The sequence below is a fragment of the Peromyscus californicus genome, unplaced genomic scaffold (genome assembly GCF_007827085.1).
Source record: "Peromyscus californicus insignis strain IS unplaced genomic scaffold, ASM782708v3 Scaffold_8__1_contigs__length_139910024, whole genome shotgun sequence".
Lineage (NCBI taxonomy): Eukaryota > Metazoa > Chordata > Mammalia > Rodentia > Cricetidae > Peromyscus > Peromyscus californicus.
In genome coordinates, this window is record NW_026294606.1 from 27,802,490 (window position 1) to 27,825,575 (window position 23,086).

A 23,086-nucleotide genomic window follows, 5' to 3' on the forward strand; every position below is an offset into this window, starting at 1 on the left:
GAATCAGAGATGTCTCATTCCACAAGTTAACAGACCAGAGGGGGACTTGAACTAGGGTTGCTGGGATTTAGTTTGGGTTGGTTTCCATGACAGGAGCAGGGATGCTAGTTCTGGAGGAAACTGATTCAGAGTCAAGGCCACTGCCTGAGACTGAAGGGTGGAAGAAAAGGAAGTTCTGATTCTGTCCAGTGTTAAGCCTGTCTGGAAAAACCATAGGTGAGGCATTTGTAAAGTGTCTTTCTCTGTCCCGCCAGCTAGCTCCCAAATAAAGACACAGAGACTTATTAACTATGAAAGCCTGGCCTTAGCGTAGGCTTATTTCTAAATAGCTCTTGTAACTTAAATGAACTCATTTCTGTTAATCTCATGCTGCCACATGGCTCGTGGCATTTACCTCTCCTCCTGCATGTCCTGTTTCCTCTGTGTCTAACTCATAACTTTCCCTTTCTTCTTCTCAGAGCTCTCTCTGTCTGAAGTCCCACCTGTACTTCCTGCCTAGCTATTGGCCACTTAGCTTTTTATTAAACCCAATCATAGTGACACATCTTTACACAGTGTAATCAAATATCTCCCAATAGGTATTGTCAGACAAACCTTAACAATTTATCTATTTTCTCCATACAATGCCATGTAACCCTACCAAGTTACTGAGTCTGTTTTCCCACTGTGGTGAGAAAGGCAACAGCAAGTCTCATATCATGGGTTTGGTGATATATTGTGTACCCTAATACAATTTATCTGAAGATCAGATAAGAGACTTCAATCCCAGCAATAGGAAGTAAGTAATATGGTGGGTGGAGAAAGGTATATAAGGCGTGAGGAGACAGGAACTAAAGTGTTTTGGCTGAGGAAAACTTTCCAGGCTAAGGAATCCTAGAGGTAAGAGGTGGCTTTTTCCTTTGTCTCTCTGATCTTCAGGCAAATTTTATTAGGGTACAATATCACCACACATGGCATCTTTGTGTTGACTGAGCCAAGGGTGTCTGATGACGCCGTCACAATAAGCACCTGATGTGTCACTGGCTCTTACTATAGTTGCTTCTCTTCATAAGTGACTAGCTCATGATCATACCTGACTAGGGAAGGTCAGAAGCCTCTACCCTATGTCTTTTGTGGTACACATGTGACTTCTGGGCCACATCGTTCTCACACTGAGACTTTTATAGGAAGCAGGAGCGGTGGCAGCATCAACAGAAAGGCTTGTAAGTTGCAAAGTGGGGAGATTGCAGCTTTAATGAATTATCAAGAATTTAGACCAGAAGACTAGGCTATCTTCAACGAACGGTTATCATTTACCCAGCAGAGATGGATAGAGAAACTAGTCTAGATATTAGAGAAAGGCACGAGGAAGTGTGTCTTCCCTGTCTCACTACAGAGACACACAGGAGCCAGGCAAGACTAAGGATACCCACAGAAAAGCATATTGGCCCATTTTTTAGTTGAGTCTAGAATGTGTGGACAAAACTTTGTCATTGGCTCCATGGACAGCCAAGCTTTGGTGGAAATTCATGACCATGGCTGTAGCATGATCAACTCTGCCTCCCAAGAGGTCTCCTGTCTTTCTCTACAGAGTCTTTGCCCCAAAGCACTGACCTCTGGGACTCTCTGGTTTGACCCTAGGAAGGGAGCTGCCTGGAAGCTGGAATCCAGCTGTTCTCCCATCTCCTTTTTCAGAGCAAATCTAGACAACCTGGGATAATAACGGATCTGCCCATCTGAATCTAAGCACACCATCCACCAAAGCACATGGGCCAGTGGCCAGGTTCTTAACCCTAATGGGTGCATATCAGGCTTAATTCATCCCCATGGCAATAGAGACTGGGTTTGAGTTAAATTTGTTCTTATTTAACTATGCCCAGCACCCACCACTCATGAGTCACGGTGTGTGATCCTCATATGGAAAACGGTAGGGGGAGATGCTCATTAAACTTTAATGAGCATACATCTCTTTTCCTGTGCTATCAAAATATTTTGATGAGAAAAGTATATTTTATTAAAAGCAGACTTGGAAGTTTTCTCTGCCTTCCCATGTGTTGATTGTCAAAAGCTGCTTTAAATCGGGATGGGGGGGGGAAGGCGGGTAGCGCTCTCCAGCATTTTAATTGTTAATGAGCAGCTGCCTTTTGGAGAAAAGGGGCCACAGATAGAAACAAGCTGATCTTCAGACTACACACAAGTTTGTCTAAGTACTGTGACCCACAGCATGAGGACAGCAATCTAATGGGGTTCTCTAGTTCCCAACAAGGAGGGCTGGTAGTTCTCATGCTCAAGATGGGCAGCAAGCAGCAACTATGGGAAAAAGCAGGGATGCACAGTGCTGCCACAGCCCTCCAGATCCACACCCCTACCTAGAAGGCACTGAGCTAATAACAGCTTCACAGCCACAATGGGGCTGGTAGTAATAGGTCACATGGGAAGTGTCGCTGCTGGCCTCCTGAATAAAATTCAGGGAAGGCCCCATCTCATTCAGCACTTACACCAACATGGGCTATGTCCATCCAGGCTGGGAAAGAGAGAGAAGTCCACCCACTCACCAAGCCCCATAGCCTGGTGGAAAGTTTCACCTCCTATGAGAAGGGAACCCTTCCCTGCCTGGCCTAGGTATGGCATAGTTCAACCCATGTTCAGATTTCATCTACCCCTAGATACTAGCAGATAGTAGCATGGTTTGTCCCAGTAATGATCATAATGCTATGTTCCAACTAGGGCTTTTCATTACAAACCTATGATTCTTGCTGAGGTTTCCAGGCCATTTTCCTAGAACCCTGACTCTGTGTATCTCTGTAGTCAGGCAGGGAATATGCTAAGGGGAGTTCTGGGTCCCTGCTTCCCCAGCATCCTGACTTACACACCTGTGTCTCAAAGGACAAATTAAAATTGGGGGAACCACTTAGGGAGCAGGCAGTGTCCTGAACCACTTAACAGTTACTAGGTGAGGAATGATAAAGCTTCTATTTGCTTTATGGGAGCAGAATGTCCAAGTTTTTCACTAATGTCAGGTAGAAAAAAAAAAAAGATCATGTTCTAATCATCCCTGAGTCCTCTGCTAAAGGCTTGGGAACTCTGACTACTTTCCCTTCTCTGTGTGACAAATAGTTTATGTACATCAACTACAAAGAGGAAAGGGTGGTTTTTGGCTCACAGTTTCAAAGCACTAGTCTGTGATCAGTTGTTTATGTTGTTTAATGACAGGAACATGTGGCAGAGAAATACGATATCCAGGAAGACATCAAAGAGAGAAAGAGGCCAGAGTCCTAGTATCTCCTTCAAGGATATAGCCCTAGTGACATAAATTTCTTCCACAAGCCCTAATTTTTAATGTCTCTACCACCTCTCATGCTTGTAGCCTCAGTCATTTGGGAGACATTTAAGTTCCAAACCATATTATCCTCCATGTTTCCAATCAAAAAATACACTCCCTCTAGCCTCCTTGCTCTACAGTGATTCCAGCCCAAAGACCATAACTCAGCCCTCCCCTTCATGGGTAGATCTAAGGGCAAGGGAACCACGATGGATGGATGCTTCTTCTCTCTGAACTTGTCTTCTCCCAGAGAATGCCAGATGGGGGACTTCCTGCTGTGGCTTTCTGTGCTCACACCCTTCTGTGGCTGCTGGTGAGAGACAATCACAACTGTGCAGTGAGACAGCCTAAGCTGTGTGAACAGAGAGGGCACACTCTGGGCTGTGTCAACTCCAAGGCTCTGATGGGTGCATTGCCATCTCACCTTTCTGGACAGCTGTGTAACAGTCAGTGTTCATGTGAGAAAGAAAGGGAGACATCGGGTAGTAACTGAGATACCCAAAATGTAGGTTACTCTATCCATTTCATTCATGTTTGCTGTTGTCTAAGTCTTCAAAAAGTCAGACATCTGGAATAAGCAACCGCATCTTCCTACCCTGTGATTCTACTACATTTGGATGACTGAATCTCTTCTGAAAAAGTATATTCCCAACTTTACCCTAAATAGAAAATCCCATTATCATCCAGTAATGTACCTCAAGGCCCCAAGGCTACCTTGTCACATTTCACTCTGGTATAGGAATCTAATTCTTTCCTCATAAAGTCAAAAAGAAAAAGGTGGGTGGTAGCTATGTTTTCAAATATAGTTCAGGGTCAACTTAGAACCATTGCCCTCAAAGGATGGTTTAGTGATAACATGAAAAGCTAACACAGCAAATGATTCTTCGGTGAGATGCTATTTTTATCTCATCTGTCAGAGATCACAGTGTGGGTTGCATTTCAAGGAGAATGTTTCAAGTCAGAAAGACCTAGATTTATTTCCGGGTCGGTTCTTCCAATTTACTAGCTCTAGTTATCTTTTAAGTTTTGCTTTCATGCCAAGAGAATAGAGGTAATAATAACAATGCATATCTCCAAGCCCATAGTGCTACAAGGATTCAGTAGGACAAAGTAAGGAAAACAATGGGCAGGGTCCCTGTATTACTAAGTAAATACCATTGTAAGCTGTCTGTTTTATTATTACTGTTAGTAAACAGAGTTAGGATGGGATATAGTTAAGCAATGATCTAGTACCAATTGCACTTGTGTCTCACTCTCCTCCTTACTGTGTGAACTCAAGCAAAGTATGTAACTTCTCTGGGACTCCATTTCCTCATCTGTAAACCCACAGCATCTACCTTGCAGCCTTGTATAAATTAAATGACTTGATACAAGTTTCTACAGTGACAGATATTTTCAATCCACACTGTCAATATGGTATATGTTAGCCTGAAAAATGTGGAAGGTACCATCAAAGTCTGAATTTTTCAAATTTCACTTTATTTTAATTCATTTAAGTCTGACCTAGCCACCTGGGCTAGAGACTACCATCTTGGTCAGCATGGACTTCTATATGACTTGACCATGGCAGAACTGTTGGCATCATTTAGTAAATGACAGCCTATGTGTTAACAGAGAGCAGTGCCAGCTCTGGAGCTGGTGAACAGTTTACAAATAAGCAACTGCTTATTTCCAGCAGTGACCATGGGGTGAGTAGGAGGGAAGAAATTCAATTTCCAAAGATACATGGAAGACATGATTGAGAGCACTTCAAATAAGGACTGTTGGGTCAATCTAATAAATCGTGTGAATCCAACTGCCAACTTAAGTCATTTTCACTCTTTCTCAAACTTTTATTTCAATTTCTTCTCAGTGTGTATGTGTGTGTGTGTGTGTGTGTGTGTGTGTGTGTGTGTGTGTGTGTGTGTGTGTGTGTGTGTGTGGTGGTGGTAGGGGAGAGGAAAGGAGAAAGAATGACTTTCCTTTTTTGCCAGAGAATCCCAGTAACTACTCGTTATCATGAGCTTGTATAAAGGGCAGAATTCGGTGCTTCGGTATTGATGAGTACAATTACCCTGGGAAACTCTTGTCTTATAGGTTGATTTTTAAAATAGATACTTTAAATAAAATAGTTGTATATTAGTTACTTTTCTGTTGCTGTGATAAAACACTATGACCAAGACAATTTATAGAAGGACAAGCTTCTTAGGGTTTACTTGTCCATAGGAATATGAGTCCATTGTGGCAGGGAAACATGGCAGTGGTCAGGCATGGCAGTGGGGGCAGGAAACTGAGAGAGCATATGCTCAACCACAAGTAGGAAGAAGAGGGCAAGCTGGAAATGGGATGAGGCTATGAGACCTCAAAGCCCAACCCTAATGATGTACATTGTCCATCAAAACTGCACCTCCTAAACCTCCCCAACAGCACCACCAACTGGAGACTGAATATTCCAATGACAACACCTCATTTAAACCACAAAGCAGTGAAAACACCAGGATCATGAGATGTGTGTAAAAACATAAGGCATCTCCAAGGACAGCATGTCCTAGGCTCTTTTCTCTGGTCCCTGTCATAAGCATGCCTCTCTAAACTCAATACCATGAATATTGTTCCTTGACCTAAGATCCTATAGATTGCCCTAAAGTCTCCTTTTTATTTAAGGCTTTATGAGAATGACAGAGAGAGAGAGAGAGAGAGAGAGAGAGAGAGAGAGAGAGAGAGAGAGAGGGAGGGAGGGAGGGAGGGAGGGAGGGAGGGAGGGAGGGAGGGAGGGAAGGAAGGAAGGAAGGAAGGAAGGAAGGAAGGAAGGAAGGAAGGAAGGAAGGAAGGACAATATTGGCATTGAAATGTTTCCACGGCATGAAAAAGGTGAACTGTTCAGAATACAGGAAGAATTCAACACAAACTCTTTCCCCCACACAGCCATTGCTCTCTGCTCCACAGACACCATCACATCTCTTAAGTCAGTAAATACCAAGAAAATGTTCTATTCTCTTCTAAGAAAATGGGAGGAAAAATGGCTACTCAACATTTCAAGCAGGACTGTTGAATGTTGGAAAGTTAAGTATTGTATTTAGGTTGGTTTGAGTTTGTATGATTAAGCATCCTCTCAAGAGTCAGGGACAGGAAGCTGAAATTCTGGAGGCAAGAGACAAATATTAGAGGATAGATACCAAACAGTTGTTAATTATGAAAGAAATACACAACAGCTTGAGCAGAGCCCTCCTCTTCTATCAGCCCCTTCTCTCCAGCCTCCTCCTAGTGACAGTATTGACATACTCAATCCAGACACTAATTGCAGAGATAATACCTGGAAACAAACTAATTGGGTGTGACACATGAAATTAGTCAAGAGGATTCTGTATTGTGATCATTTTCAGAACTGATGCCCATCCACAGAGGAAAAGGGCACCGGACAGCCTTTCAAATACATGTTGGGCATCCCTAATCCAAAACTCGAAAAGCCAAAAATGTTTGAGCTTCAGCCCACCACGCAAAACGGTCTAGAGTTGGAATATTTCACATTGTGGATATTTTTTTAATTAGGAACAGTCATCTAGTAAAGTGGACATAGAAATATCCTAAAAATTCCTATGCCTCTGAAATCTAAACTTCTGGTCCCTGGTATTTCAGATGAGGGAATATTCCCTGTTATAGTCCTCAGTGACCAGGGAGGGTATGTTTTTCCACAACACAGGAACCATCCTGGGAGTTAGTGCAACAGCATAGGAAGGGTTCTTAATGTGGGGTTCATAGATCCTAGAAAATAATAGATAGCCCTCATGGTTCAGAGTGAATTTCCTGAAAATGCCTTCATGTGGTACTGGATATAGCTGTATGGAGAAAGTGCTAATAGTAGCTGGGAGTTTTATTTCCTTTTAAATACTACTATTATGATTAATTAAACTTGTTCTTTCACAGCTTCATAGAGATATGTAAAGGCTTCTCACCACTCTCACCCCAACCCTCTCTAATCTCCCTCCCACGCCTGTCAACCCTCCTCCTCCCTAAAAGTCCTTTCCCCACATTCATGTCTTTTTGTTTTCTTTTGTGACTCACTGATTTGAAGAAGGGCCCTCTGTGTGACCATAGATTTGGAACTGTGTATTGGGCTCACCTTTGGGTACACATTAGTAGACAATGGCGGCTCCTCCCCTCAAATCCATCAGTAGCCAATAGTTTAGCAAGGATGGATAGTGGTCCATGAATCCCTCCTAGATCTAAGATTGACTGCTGACGGGCTCAATCTGGTATAGGCCTGGGAAAAATTAGATTCATTTTCTAAGAAGCTTCTGCTCATCCTTGTGATGACTGTAACAAAGGCAGATAATATCAAAACACTTCCCCCAGAAAGAATTGGAGTCGTTACAGCAAACATTCTTACCGAAGGTATCCATGTAGCCTTCTCTAATTTAGATAAAACTTCTATTTTTAAAATTCCAGTGTGCTTTGAAGTTATTTTAATGAGAAATATTAGAATATAAAACTGACGACACCATATGAGACACTCAAATGGGCTGAGTCAAAACACCTGGGAAGAGAGTGACAGATTCAGTCTTTCAGTATTTTGGTGGCAACAGCTTTCAAGGATGGGAGTTGGGGACAGGAAAGGACTTGGCTTCCCAAGGGATAGTTGGCAATTTCTAGATATTTGTGGTTGTTGTCTTTTGTGGGGTGCTGTTGGCTCTTGGCATCTAGTGGGCAGAAGCCAGAGATGCTGTTAAATACCTCCATGATGCAAGACACCCCACAGCTGAGATGCATCCGGCTCAAAATGCCACTGGTGCTGAGATTAGAAAACCCTGGTCCTGACTTGACTATTGGCTTTGCTGCAGCATTCAGACCAGGCAACTCCATTCACACTGTATCACCTCAGAAGCTACAAAAATAACTTCCAGCTCATGCACTCACACTTTCATTAGTTGGCGTATGTCCTCCTCATTGAACCTTATTTATTTTCAGTTTTGTCAATGTGGCTTCAAATTCAGTTCTGTCCTCACCATTTGAAAAGCTCCCTTGCTCCTAGAGAGCCTGTGGGCATAAGGACAAAGTAGTTTTGGTTGTTTGGTTACTACTTGGTTGTTGTAGCTTCCCACATCCCTGGCCATCACATCCTGGGTTCTATGTTGAGGCTCTTCATATTTATATGAAGACTTGAATTTGAATCCTATCCTGGTCAGTAGCTTCAAATTTTTGTGTAAGATACTTACTTCATAAAAAATAAAATGCAAGCACCAAGGATCCTGCCTCAGAAAATCTTTTCCTCCTTAAGGGATGATTATGGTATGAACATCTTGTTCCTGTGTGACTTGGAGTTGAAAGTAATGTAGCCCTTGTATGAGAATTCTCATGAACCATGCTTTTCAGTGGAGCTAGTGCTTAATAATGAGCCAGAGTGCTCAAAATAAACAAATTACAGGCTCTACCATTTGGGATTGTAGCTTCATGATCTGGAGTGGGCTGAGACTTCTACCGTTGTAACTTCCCATTGGTTAAAATTACAGCCTCTTTCCAGCACATAGTCCTTATCTTTAGATATGACCACTGCTGTCTCCATCATTATTAGCCTTCCCTGTCCTTAGTGCCCCTAAACTTTTCTCTCTACCCACTGTTCCTAGGAAATGAGGACATGAAATGAACACGATGAATTGGTTGAAAGTTTTATTTTTCTGATAGAATTTTTTAAATCCCATAGACATAAATTTAGTTACAAACCAGAAAAGCAAAACCATAAGATTTTATTCCTAGCTGTAAAGTCAGTAAGCAAGGGTCCTCTTCTCCAGGCAATGTTCTTCCTCTTAATCTCCATTCATAAGAAAGTCTTATATCTGTGTGTGTTTTCATATATTATACACTGGCTAAAGAAACAGATGTAGTAATGACAGGTTGTTATATAGGAAACTCAAGCAACCAGTAACTGCCACTTTAAAATAATTCTAACTAAATATTTGCTGGGCACAGGATAGATACTGGAGTCAAAAGCAGCACTGATGTTTTAAGAAGCTTGAGTTATACTATCAGGGCAACTTGCAAGCTGATTTTTGTGCATCATCAACCATCATCATCACCATCACCATCACCATCATCATCTTCTCTTTTGTTCTCAAGTGATTTTAGTTTTATACAGATCCATCTATATGGCAATCTAGTCCATAAGCAGACAAAGAAATCTCAGTGTTGTTTGACCACTTTCCAATACATTGATTTTGTATTGAGAAAGCCTTCTAAGTATGTGGCACTTACTAAACATAACAGAAAGGATAATAATATCATTATATATATATAAAATCCCATACAAGCATAAGTCTTCTTTTAGAGACAACAAAACTGAGTCTACTTACAGTTCTCAAAAGAAGTATAAATGGCCAGTAGCCACATAAAAAATAAATAGGTTTAGCAATCAAGGAAATGAAAATGAAAACTATATTGATTATAATATTTAGAAGGCAGCTTAGCCCCATTCCACTTTAGCATAACCACAGTATTAAGGTCAGTCATAGGGCCTAAGATACCTCCTCAGCCATGTGTTTTTGATGGGGTTTACAGAACCAGATGTGAGTCCCCTCTTTCGGAGGAAGGGTTGGGCCCCGATCCAGGCAGAGTGGTTGGTTACTACCACAACAGCTGTGCACCACTTTGCACAACTGGGCACATTGTGCTTGGGAGGTTAGTGCTGTAGACCACAAGTTTCACAGCTAAGTGAGACCTTGATGCCTTTCCTACCCCCAGCTGCCCATATAGCACAAATTCTACCCCAGCTTTAATCGGAAAATCGTTTTTTGGTGAACAGTAGTGATCACAAAGAGGCAGGGGTGTTCAAGGTGCAGAGAATAAGTTACAGTTAGGTATTCATCTGCAAATGTCAGTTGTAAATATATCAATCTTCTAAAGCTCAGGTATGAATGAAGAGGGGGAGGAAAAAAATGTAAGAGCCAGAAGAAGGGTTTTGAAATCCCGACCTCTTGGCATACATGGCATAGGCAATACAGTCATGACTTCATAGCATTCATGTAGCTGTCAACAGTCAGGCATGGATCAGAAAGGTGCTCACTGCACTCTACTCCTTCTGAACTATTGGCAATGGATTCTATGTGTGTGTGTGGTGGGTGGGGTGCAGGGGCTGTCATTATCTTCAGTTGTGTACCCAAATAATTGTGATCACCAGGTGCCAATGGAGAGTTTCTAATCTATGTCACACAGATTTGTGCACTGTTTAGCTCCAAAGATCTTAAAAAGGAAAAAAAGAGAGTACATCAAAAAGTTAGGAATGTGGGAAGGGGACTCCTAGGGAAGAGGGGACACAGGAAGACAGCAAAAGGGAGATTGAGCAGGGAGTTACAGTTATCAGAGTACATATTATCCTTATATAAAACTGTCGAAGAACAATCTCAATAGACATTTTCATTTTTAAACTGCATTATGATTCCATCTTACCTTAGTTAGAGTAGCTATCATCAAGAAACAAACTATAAATGTTGAGAATATAGAGGAAAAGGAACCCTTATACATCATCAATAGAAGTGTATACTGATACAGCCACTACCAAAATCAATATGGAGGCTTCTCAGAAACCTAAAATTAGTATTACCATATGACCCATATATACAACTTTTGGGTTTATAGCTGAAGGAATTTAAGTCAGCAGACCAACGAGATATCATAAGGAGAGCAAAGTTGTGGAATCAGCAGCCTAGTTATCCATCTACAGATGAGCAGATAAAGAAAAGAAGGTGTATATACACAGCAAGACAGTTTTGTTTATCATAAAGAAGATGTCATTTGCAAGGAAATGGATGGAGATAGGGGATCCATATGTTAATCCAGACTCAGAAAGGCAAATATTGCAAGTGTTCATTCATATGAAGAATCTAGATTTTTTTTTTAAAAGCATGAAGTTGAAGGGAGACTTTTTGGGAAGAAGAAGGTGACCAGCAGGCAAGGGAAGGATAGCAAGAGAGGTAATGTGGGCTGTGACCAAAGGACATTACATGTATGTACAAATATGGCATAACAAAGCCTGTTATTTTACATAATTAATAAGGATTGTAAAATGGAGAAAAATTAAGAAAATTGAATGTTTGAGTGAGTCATCCAAGACCAAAACCTGAGTAACTGTCATACTAGCATCGAGCCCTGGTTGTCTTAGAAGATGTTCTGCCAAATTTTCATAGTTTGGGGGATTGTCCTGGGTAAACTTTCCACAAATGGCCACACATTCTCTGAACTTCTACCCTCCTGGTCTCAGATGTGGCTGCAAATGAAGCCTCCTGTGCCTATTTTAGCACAGAGGTTCCTCTTCTTCGAGCCTGACGGGGACTTTCCTTAGGGGTCTTCCTAGCATGTCTACAAGAAAGCACAATCCTTCGCAGTGTTTCCTGACTCTAGACCTCTAGAATCCCTCATGACCTGCCCAGGAAATTTGAGTTCTTTCCAGAAGCAAGGTTCACTTGGAATTGCCCTCACTTTGGAAAGCTGTTGCTCCACAGGACACACGCCTGCCTCCTGCTGACAGAGAGCAGCCAGTGGTCACAGCTATTAACCTCAGCTCTAATTAGAGGAAGTTTTATAATGAGGAGAAGAGTGTGATTGTAATTAGTAATGTTCCATCTTTTCCTCAATAGGTATTGCCCAGTCAAAGCAATAGTTTCTCCTCCTGTCTCTGGTGAGTTGCTGAGGAGTAACCACACTGTAAAACTTCAGCAAAAAAAAAAAAAAAGAAAGAAAGAAAAATGCCTGAGGAGATGGCAGCAGAAATGTTGTACCATGACTGATGAGCTGTGTTGTCATCTAACTTGTTCCACAGGTCCGAGGTGCTGCTATGGTTGGCTCTGATATGGTTGTGACTGTTGAGTTCACTAATCCTTTAAAAGAAACACTGAAAAATGTCTGGATTCACTTGGATGGTCCTGGAGTGACAATACCCAAGAGGAAGATGTTCCGGTAAGTACCAGAACAATGAGGGAAGCAGTGGAGAGATAATGGAAAGTCATCTCTCTATCTGTCTGTCTGTCTGTCTATCTATCATCTATCAATAAATCAACCTATCATCTATCTATCTATCTATATCTATTATCTATCAATAAATCAATCTATCATCTATCTATCTATCTATCTCTCCTATCTATCTATCTCTTATCTTATATCTAATCCCAGTGAAACTATCTGACAAGTTGCTCCTCCTTATGGACTATTTCTGTGGGGTATGGTGGAAGCAGGGTTGTACACTTCTACTATCAAATCCTTTGTACCACCTTACTGTGGTATAGTACAGAAATATGGGACTTCAAGAGGTAGACTTGTTTGCTCCCATGATACATATGAAAAGAGAGTCAAAATTCTGATCTAAGGTGGCTCACCCCAGAATTCAAGTTTAGATTATTTTGCCACACTATTTCATCAGGACTTAGTCAATGCTCATTGAATATCTTCAGTCTGTTAGATATGCTGGGGAAAGATGTCCCTTTTCATACGTCTTGTTTTCCGACTCCATCCTCCAGATTTTACCAACGGTCGCTGCCTAGAACTGTTGGCCTCCATTGCCGCTCTTTTAGTTGAGCCTGAAGAGGTCTTGATTTGGTTCTGTCTTTGGGACAAAGACTAGTTTAGCCTAAGTAATGTGAATAGAATTCTGCCTCTTCTATGCCCAGCACCACCAGGCTTCACCCAGCAGGTCTCTCTCTGTCACCTCTCTTAACAGATTGATGCTCACACAGCAGTTCATGCCATGACCAGGTAGCTCTAACTGCAGAAACAACACACCCTTTCTATGTTCCCATCTTACCAGTGATCCTAGTTTCTTGATTGGCACAAGATAAGGCCCATTTCTCTTCATCTGGTGGCTTGAAAATGTTTACAGAGAACTTCCTCTTCTTCCTTGAGTCTTCCCTACCAGGGACCAAATACCTGACCTTACTTCATCTTTCCCACCTCTAATGTGATGCTAGCTCCCTCCCTCTCTTTATACTCCAATTTGTCAGTGTTCCTCTTAAAGTGTGACATCCAGAATGAATCCCAATCTTTGAGGTTTATTACTTTCATTTCTTCCACAAATAAGTCCCTGTCAACATCCATCAATCTAGCACATTTCTTGGGGGTGACCTTCTAAGGCACAGAAAAGGAAGTAGGGGACTCTGGAAACTGCCTTATGACCCTATGTGCTGGGAATTTTCCCAATGCCCTTGGTAGGTCAGGCCTCTCTGTGAGCTGTAGTACAAGCACCAGGCCTCACTCAGTCCTTCTGAAGCACCTTTATAGCTCAGAAAAGCACTCTCCACATTTCTTTTCAACTACAGGGCTTACACCTTCTGCATCCCATCATTGCAGAGTAGCCTTATTGCAAATACAATACACAACAGAGAAACTTATTTGAGTGTTTTTTTAAAAATGCAAACACAAGCCATAACAACCGCCCTATGCTAATACGAAAGTTGCAAGGGAAAAAAAAAGAATTAAATTAGAAATCAACGCCAGCTCAAGGAAGAGGTCAATAGCAATAGCCCTGCTTCTATCAGAAAAGAGATTCTCCCTCACCCGTTCTCACACCTTCCCACTCCAATTAGATGCAGGAATTGCTCAGGCAAAGTAAAACACGTTCTCTGAACAGTCGCCTGCTCTATCCAATCTTTCCTACTTTGTAACACAAGCTTTCTCTGGGATGCCAGAAAGTCCTGCTATATATGCACTTTTACTGTCCAGGGAATTCTACCTTGATTTAGGCCAGCACATATGCTATGGTTTGTATAAGTGACCCATAACATTCCACATGAAAAAGGCTTAAGGGGGGGTAGATAGATGAGAGAGAGAGAGAGAGAGAGAGAGAGAGAGAGAGAGAGAGAGAGAGGAGTTCTTGTTCTGATACATGTCCCCACTGTGGATATATCACTTTCACTTGAGGCTCAAAATCTTGGAGCTACACAACCTAGGACTTAACCTTCTGAGCTGTGAGCAGAAGGTTTTCAAGTTCATGAATAGCTTATGTCAGGCACTTCATTGTAGTGATTGAAATCTAACTAATATAGCATGCAAAGGAACGCTATGTCCCATAAAAAAAAATGAATCTACATAGTACAATGACCTACCATAAGGGAGACATAGAGGTCAAAGCTCACAAAGTCTAGGAATGTTTTGTTAATGTCTGGTATTGGGGTATGAAGAGTTGGGTAAATCAAGGAAAGGGGGCATAAAGGCAGTTCCCATAAGGAAGACATCCTCCCCACACTTTGGTTTAAAGTATGATGAAGCATGTACAACTAATACCTAAGTTTACGGCAGATGGGCCCAGGGACAGGCAGCTAGGACTTCTGTGTTCATCAGCTGATGATGCTACTGTAGACATTCTAGTGACTGGGAAGTTACATAACAGACCTTTATTGCTCAGTGTTCTGAAGCCAGGGTAGTCCAAGGTCAAGGGCCAGCTAATTGGGTGTCTATTGAGGACCCTTCTCGACTGGCATATAGTTGTCTCCTCACCAGGTTTTCTCATGGTAGAGTGAGAAGGTAGGTAGGCACTCTGTACCTCTCTTCTAAGTCCTCAAATCTTATCCAAAGGCCCTTGTCTCATAACCTTGTCTAATTAATTTACAAAAGCTTTGTCTGTAAACATCATCACATTGGGGTCAGATTTCAACAGATGTATTTTGGGCAAAACAAAATATTCAATCCATAGTAGTCCTCAATCTCTTATGGAAACTCAGGCCTAGAGTATTAATCTCTCCAAGCAAGGGAAGATTTCTTCCTCAGAGTCAGAAGTTGGGGCATGCAGAGGGTGGGGAGGCATGGCATCAGAAGAATTTGTTCTTAGGACTTGGCTTGAAAACTTTCTGTTTCCTCCTGCCTTAGGCATACACATTTTCAACCAAGACCAGAGGCAACCAACACCCACTTCCATAGGGCCAGATAACTAAAAACATCTACTGTGCTTGATGTCACTCCTACATCTAACCTAGGAGTACCAAATTCATGTAGCTACTTGAACCCCCTTATAATTCCGGAAGCCCTTTCCAAGGCTATAGGGCTCTGGGATCTTAATAGTCTAGGAATTATCTTTGTCCATCCCCTAGATATTTGTCTGCTTCATATCTAGTACAGAGAAGCTTTTAACCCTGAAGTAGAGGACCTAAGGCAGGAAGTAGTAAACAGGGAATCAGAACCAGGAATACAGAAAGCAGTACTCTATCACCATCCCCACTCAACACAAACCAACATTACTGTGGCGTGGTTTACCTTCTAGCATCCGGCTCTCAGCCCAGCTCCCTCTCACCTCTCTCAGCCGTTCAGAGGTCCTGCTTCAGGTGACCCTTAGCTTTTAAGTTTCTGTATTTGATACTTTTAGAATATTAACTAATAATTCTTTTAGACACGTTTCTGTCTTTGAAAACATGATCAGGTTCAACGAATTAATTCAAGAGGAAAAAAAAATCCCCAATGTGGCGATCTGACTTTGTACTTAAATCCTCAGAAGCTAAAAGCTAGCCAGCAGAGCAACCACAGGTGCTTGCAGCTCATTGTAATGATAACTGCATTTGCCTGGGTGCGCTTGGGATGATAAATGGTCAGGACAATCCTGATGGCTCAGCACATTCCGCAGCATCATTTTTCACAACATTCTCACCCAGGAAATAGGTTTATTCCAACATTATTCCACTGACTGAAACGGACAAATAATTTTTCTTCTTTCTGTTAGGCATTTATCTATAAGCAAAATGCCCCACATGTGAATTTTCATATCTGGGTATCTTCATCTGTACACCTATTATACAGATGGTTTTGATAACAAGAGCAAAAGAAGAAACAAGGCTGGAGATTTTGTTTGTGTGGGAGGTAATTTCCTGCATTACACCAGTCCATGATAGAGCCTGAAGGAAGGGAACTTTTTTTACAAGGTGGGAGATTGACCGATTATATGGGAAACCGCTGGTGAAAGAATGAGTGGATCCAGGGAGCAACCGCAGAGCTGTTTTGAAATAAATATCATAAATAAACCCACATTCACATTGAATTAGTCACTTCACATTAAGGACTGAGCACCATCAGGTGCAACATGCAGGCAACAGGAACTATCCTAAACAAACAGGGCTCCAGCAGAGCAAGCAGCAGCCGCAAAGATGGAGGTGACATTTGTAATAGCAACAATGGTACGTTTCTAACATCTCTTGCCATAATGTTGAGGGCAGAGCAGCTATTAACTTCCCTACCTGCTTCTTGCCCTGTTCGATACTTAACACTCGTCACCTTTCGTAAGCAAGCAATAGTGAAGTCAGTGTTTTTCAAACTTTGTATCATGAAGTCAATTTGAAAACAATACTTATATGGAGATTATGCATTTCACACACTTTGGTTTCTGTTAAACTGGCTGAAGTAAGGTGGAGAGCCACAGTTACAAAGAACCAAAATAAGGGGAAACATTAACTTCTACAAAATCATTTTGGACATTCTAATTATCACTGTGAATGCAAGACCTGGATGGAGCATGGAGAGTGGTCCGCGGTTCTTCCCTCTCACTGGCCTTGTACAGGGGAGGAAGGGGGCTCTGCCTTCTGTGCTTGGGGCTGTGTTAAGTGCCTCTTCTCATCACTATGTCAAAACACCTGACAGAAGAAGAATTTATGGGGGCTCACGGCAGCAGAGGTGGTACTGCATCATGGAGGAAAAGGCATGGCATCTTGGCTCAGTGGCTCTATTCAGGGAGCTTGTAGTGAGTGCTTCGAATGCTGTGAGATCAGAAAGTAGAGAAGCAGGGACAGGCTGTCACTTTCAGAAATGTCACTCCTGGTGACCCTTCTGTACGAGCTGCCCCTCCCCCATGGAATGGCTCCACAGCAGCTGGGGACTGTGAGCCTGTAGTGAACATTTCACATTCAAACTGTAACAAGAGCTCATTCCCTTCTTGACCCAGAGCAAGTGGTACAACGGGCATCTGGAATGCACATCATTTTGCTGACTTTAGGTGATATTTTGGGGTTTTAACTTTACACCAGAGAGGTCATTTAAAGACATATGTTTCCATATTTCTCCCTTCCTTTGACCCCTGTCTAAAATGACTCTGGAATCCCAAAGGCAAATGGAAACTCATATGGCTGCAGCCTTTAGTCACTGTCTTTGGCAGTGACCCTTCCTGGCTACCCCTTCCGTAGATACCCAAGTCCTAAGCTAAGCATTGCCACAGTGCCTTTGTCTCCAGGTTGTTCCAAGTGTCCAGGAGAAAAGGCCTGTCTCTGGCCCTTGAGACCTCTCTTGGCAGTCAGCAGCACTGACTACAGAATTTCTTGATGCCTTGGGTTCTTCTTTGCTGGGAACAAACACTGTTTTCTGGTCCCCCAACACATCTCTGCTCTTGAGAAACAGTCCATCATTCCAGTTTTCCCACAACCCAAGCTCCTCATGCTGGGCACTGATGAACAGTGATGTTCTTGACTGGCTCAGCCAGTCTGAGATAGGCCTCTGGGTGTCTGACACCATTTTAATACCTCATGCAAAAATCAAATCCTGATAAAAACATCTTCCTCTAGCTGAGTATAGTGGCACATGTTCATAATCCCAGCTCTCAGGAGGTAGGGGGGTCTCTGTGAGTTCAAGGTCAGCCTGGTCTACAGAGTTAGTTCCAAGACTACACACACACACACACACACACACACACACACACACACACACACACACACACCACTTTCCTCAGCACAGAACTGGGCCCTGCTGATTCCCTCTCCCCTCACTCATCCCCATCTCTACATTTCCTTATCCTAGATAAGTGCCCTTCAGGGAGAAGTGAGGTGCCCTGCTCTTCCATGTGGTCATATAAACATTCATTTACACACAACCATGCTCATATGGTGCTGACCCAAGCAGCCCTTCCGGCTCACACACCTGGGGAAGAGGGCTTGGTGCAGAATTCAGCCAACTCACTAAGGCCATCAGAACTGCTTATGGCCCCAGTTAGCAGATTTACTCATCCATATTAAATGACCCACCAGTCATGTGGTGCTGTCCCCTTCACTTTCTGCTTAGCCCTAAGTCAGATTAAAGCTCAAGGAATGTCCTTGCCTCAAGGTCACCATCATATGATAACCTGGTAAAAATTCCATCACACTGTGAATTTATCTGGTAAAGACTATAGACAAAAGAGCAACTGAGCCACTCTTTTGCTGTCATATAACCAAGTAGAAGATCTGGTGCAGCTAAAATATCAACTGATATTTTCTGAATCTTACACTCCATGCCCAGTGATGCTTGTTAAAATGTAAACTGTTTGCTAAGATCGCTTCATGTAAATCTCACAATGGTTCTATGGGGTAAGTACTATGTGAGTCCCACTTCACAGACAAGACAGAAGCTGAACAATTTCCTAAGGCAGCTTGTAGAGAAGGGTCACCAGGAGTGGCACTTCTGAGAGTGACAGCCTGTCCCTGCTTCTCTGTTTTCTGATCTCACAACAATCAAGTGAAAGAGTCAGGTGTGGGACCCAAGAGTTCCAACTCCAAGGTTCAAGGAGCTTGTGATCACAAAGCAGTTTTGTATCGCCTAGACACCAGGAGCTGCAGATTGCTTAGATAGCAGTGTCTGAGTTTTTAAGTGATTAAATTAATTCCAATTTGCTTTTCTCTCTATAGCTCCAACTGACAGGCAGCCACAACCATGAAATAAACCCCACACACAATAGTGTTTATTTTGGAACCCTGCTATGGCCAAAATTGTTTTCCTTGATATTCTTATAGAATCAAAATTTCCATTTTTCTTAATACCTAAGCACCTAAAACTACTAAGAATTTATAGCATCTTTGGGGCTCCAAACCCACAGAAGCAACACTGGCATGCCAGAGAGCCATTTGGAGCAAGTCTGCCCTGGGCAGTCTGTGTGGTGCCGCCTGCAGATGGAAACAGCCAGTTCTGCTCTTCTCTTTTGACAGTTCCCCATTTTGCTTCCAGATGTTCAGGTTTCTGAAAAATTCAGCCTAACCTGCAAGCAAGAATCTAGAAAGAATCCACAACTGTCTCCACCTCCTATTCTCTTATCTGGGCCATTTGGTTCTGTGACACTGGTGATTCTGTAGGTCCCTTAGGACTTCTTTTCTCATCTATAAAATAAGATAATGGATTAAGTCATTTCTGACATGCTGTTCCTCCATAAGCTGATGAATAGAACAGTGTGTGTGTGTGTATGTGTGTGTGTGTGTGTGTGTGTGTGCATTTGTGTATGCACGTTCCTGTGTGTGTGTTTACATGCACTTGCATGTAAAGGCCTGAGGTTGACATCACACATTTGTCTCAATAACTCTCCAGCTTATATACTGATGAAGGGTTTCTCACTGAACCCAGAGCTCACTCTTCTGGATAGTCGGGGCAGCCAGCCTATTCTAGAGATTCTCTGTCTCAACATCTGTGTGCTAGTATTGCCACACCCGCAGTAGTTAGTTAGTTAGTAAGTTAGTCTCTTTGTCTGTTTGTTTTGCTTGTTTGATTGATTGATTGTTTTGAAATGGGTTCTGGAGATCCACATTCTGGTATTCATGCTTTCATGGCAAGCACTTTACTCACATAGGCATCTTCTGAGCCTTCTGTTGCTTAGTCTCCCTTCTACTCTCCCTGAAAAAGACTGTCCTGGTTTCCAGGCAACCCAATATTTGTCATCCAAAAAGGTCAGAAAGCCCAAGCCAGGAGTTCTCCTTGTATAACTCTTGCAGGAAGCTCTTCATACTGAACCAATCAAAGTCATCTGCCTTCTTGGAGAAATAAAAAGTAAGCATAATGGTCATAAAAGACATCTATTATAGACTGTAATATGAACTGCAATGTTCAGTTATAGACCAGAGAATGGAAGGCATATGTTGGTTAGACCTCATCTCTGCCCATTTGCTAATTATACAATCTTGGAAAAGTGACCTCTTGGTTTAACTGTTAAGTATCTACCTAAGGCATTGCATACATGTGAACTTGCATACGTTATCTCCTTCCAGGTTTATATGGAAGGATGTATGAGAAGAACCCTAGAGAAGCTTAAGTATCCCCCCAGCCCTCACTAATACCAGTCATCCCCAGGAGTAGGTTTGTCCATGAGACTTGGGAAAGTCTCTGAGCATAGACTATAGAGGAAAGGCTACTCAATTGTGAGGATAGATTAGGGATTTGGCAGAAAGAAAACAACAGAGAGACACATTGGTAGAGGGAACCCAAGATGGTGGTTAAATTATAAATATGGGTTACAGAGAATGATGGTACCCTGTTTCAGGAGATGTTCAGATATTGGGGGCCAAGGAGCAAGATTCATTCTATGAAGGCTAGTGAGAGCTATTTAAAAGTGTCAGTTCCTCAGCAAGGGCTGCTGAAGGTCCAGGTAGGACTTTAATCTCAGGAAAGAACTGCTGAAACAAAATGAGATAAGGCAGATCATTCCCATGGACAAGGCCATGGGGGAGGCATTGGGGCCAAACTGGAGTTCATAGCTAGGGATGCTTAGCCAAGCTCTCACATCCTCTGGGAGACCAGCAAGTGCATCCAGGTGGAAGAAGCCATGCTTGGTGGGACTGTTGGTGGCCAGCTTTGCACAGTCTCACAAAGGTGCCTCAGTTGGGCCATGACTTGCCGAATCAACCAACTAGGTTGAAGGACCTAATGCATGGTCCTGTGGCCATCATTAGCTGAGAGAGAGAAGGGACAAGTGGCTCAGGCTTGAGTTCTCATAGTTTCTGGTTAAGATGGGAAGCTGGGTCACCAACCTTTCCTGTGCTTTTCATATTTTCAGTGAAATTCTGCCCAACACCACTGTGCAGTGGGAAGAAGTCTGTCGGCCTTGGGTCTCAGGCCCTCGGAAGCTGATTGCCAGCATGACCAGTGACTCCCTGAGACATGTGTATGGAGAGCTGGATCTGCAGATTCAAAGACGACCAAGGATGTAAATGCCCAGGAGCCTCAGATGGACCTGGGCACATGACCTATTGCAGTCTTGGCTATGGAAATTCTAATACAAAACAAATAGCTAGCTCTTGCTTTGCTTTGGGTGTGAAGACTGAGACAGATCCCAGCATTGGGACACTATGTATTACCTAGACATGCTTTTCCAAAGCCAGGCCATTGGACAAGGGAGTTAGTTTTGAATTTCTCCACCCTCCAAAGGATCTGAGCATTAGCTTTAATTAAGCTATAATTAAGCCTTCATAGCTCATAAGAGTAAAAGTCATCATTTATCATTGCAAATGGCTACAGCTCCACATATCATAGGGCTTCCCTTGAGTAGGGGGGATGTGACCAATACCTGGCCTCAATTAAGACTTCTGATTCCCCACTCAGTCTTTTGGGGGTTACATACTCTCTCAAAGGAGTGCATGATTGGATCCTTACAATTCTAAGCCCCATTCTTGGAATTAGGTTGTACCCTCTGTGTTAAAATATTTTTTCCAGGAATTAAGCACGACATCATTTTTCTTCTTGGCAAAGCCAGAGAAAGGTCTTTCATCTTGCACCTGCAGCCAAGGAACTGCCTGCCAAATTTCACAGATTACCTTGTGAGGAGATGTGGCCCCACATTAACAAATTGCATTTGTGGGGGAACTTAATCACCTAGGAGGAGATAAGGAAGCAGGTGCAGTGCTCAGATCTATTAAATAATGTAGTTTATAGTGCATTTTATAGGTGTCACACTGTGACCTGATCAGCAAGAATGAATAACCCTTACTTTAACCCTTTCTGGGGTAGAGAACTAGGAAATAAGGACACCAATTGGGGATTAGAGAAATGAGGAATTAGTGTCCTCACTTAGTGATTATACTCCACTTGTCTCTCTGAGAGTATCTCCTTCACACAATGACACAGGCCTAGGTTTTTTTGGGTTTTGTTTCAAGACAAAAAAAGGCTTAAGAAACTAGATTTAGTGGTTAGACACATGGAAGATCAAACAGATTCTCATCCTCCTTTTTCTTCATATTTCCTATATCAAGCCCTTGCCTGAACCTTTGGGTACTGAGAGGTAACATAGACTCAGCCTTGCAAATGGCCAGTGATACTGTTGATCCAAGGGAAGAGGACACCAGAATCCTTTGTCTTATGTGCCAAGGCTCTAAGATACAAGATTACCAGTGTCTATTTGTAAGGCAGATTTATAGTTAGAATTTCCCATTGAAATGCCTTGGGTATGATTTTGGTCAGCTGACTGTGATTCTTAGCCAAAAAAGAAAGAAAGAAAGAAAGAAAGAAAGAAAGAAAGAAAGAAAGAAAGAAAGAAAGAAAGAAAGAAAGAAGAGAGAGAGAGGGAGGGAGGGAGGGAGGGAGGAAGGAAGGAAGGAAGGAAGGAAGAAAAATAAGAAATATGTGATAGGAAGTAAGTTAGGGGAGAAAGCATAACAGAATGCTCTAGTCTGTAGCTGTGCTCTGGTTTACTTCTAAACCTTTGAGAGGTTCCTGAGTTCTCAGTACTAACCCCTGAGGGTCCTCTCTCTATAAGCATAACTCCATGAAGTCATCTCCCAGCATTAGCATCTAATTCCAAATGAAATGCATTTTGCTAGACTTTAAACCAGCTTAACTTAGTATGTTGTTATTAATGAGAGTGTAATAGATGCCTATAATAAAGTTAATCTGATTACATGTGCACAGAAGTAAATGGTGTTAATTTTCAACACTACATATGGCTAAATTCTCAACTGCCTAGAAAACTCTTCTCCCTCTGCAGCGAACATCCCACCCTGAAGAGGAGGACAAGCATTTGCCTTTAGGTAAAATGACTAATAGTTATTGATGCTGCCATTAGCATTCCTCGCCTTCTCTCTGCATTTTGTTAACCATTTTCACTGAAGAAGGAAGTGTACATGCTTAGCTTAA

At 42.4% G+C, this 23,086-nt stretch overlaps 1 protein-coding gene across 1 annotated transcript in view; it reads left to right on the forward strand.

Moving 5' to 3' along the window:
- F13a1 (coagulation factor XIII A chain) overlaps positions 1-22,473 on the forward strand; it is a 160,634-nt gene extending 138,161 nt beyond the window's left edge. Inside the window, exons 14-15 of the mRNA XM_052727628.1 lie at positions 12,087-12,223; positions 21,015-22,473. Of these exons, the coding sequence (XP_052583588.1) occupies positions 12,087-12,223; positions 21,015-21,168 (291 nt within the window). The 3' untranslated portion in view covers positions 21,169-22,473. The remainder of the gene's footprint in view (positions 1-12,086; positions 12,224-21,014) is intronic.
- Positions 22,474-23,086: the final 613 nt, after the last annotated feature.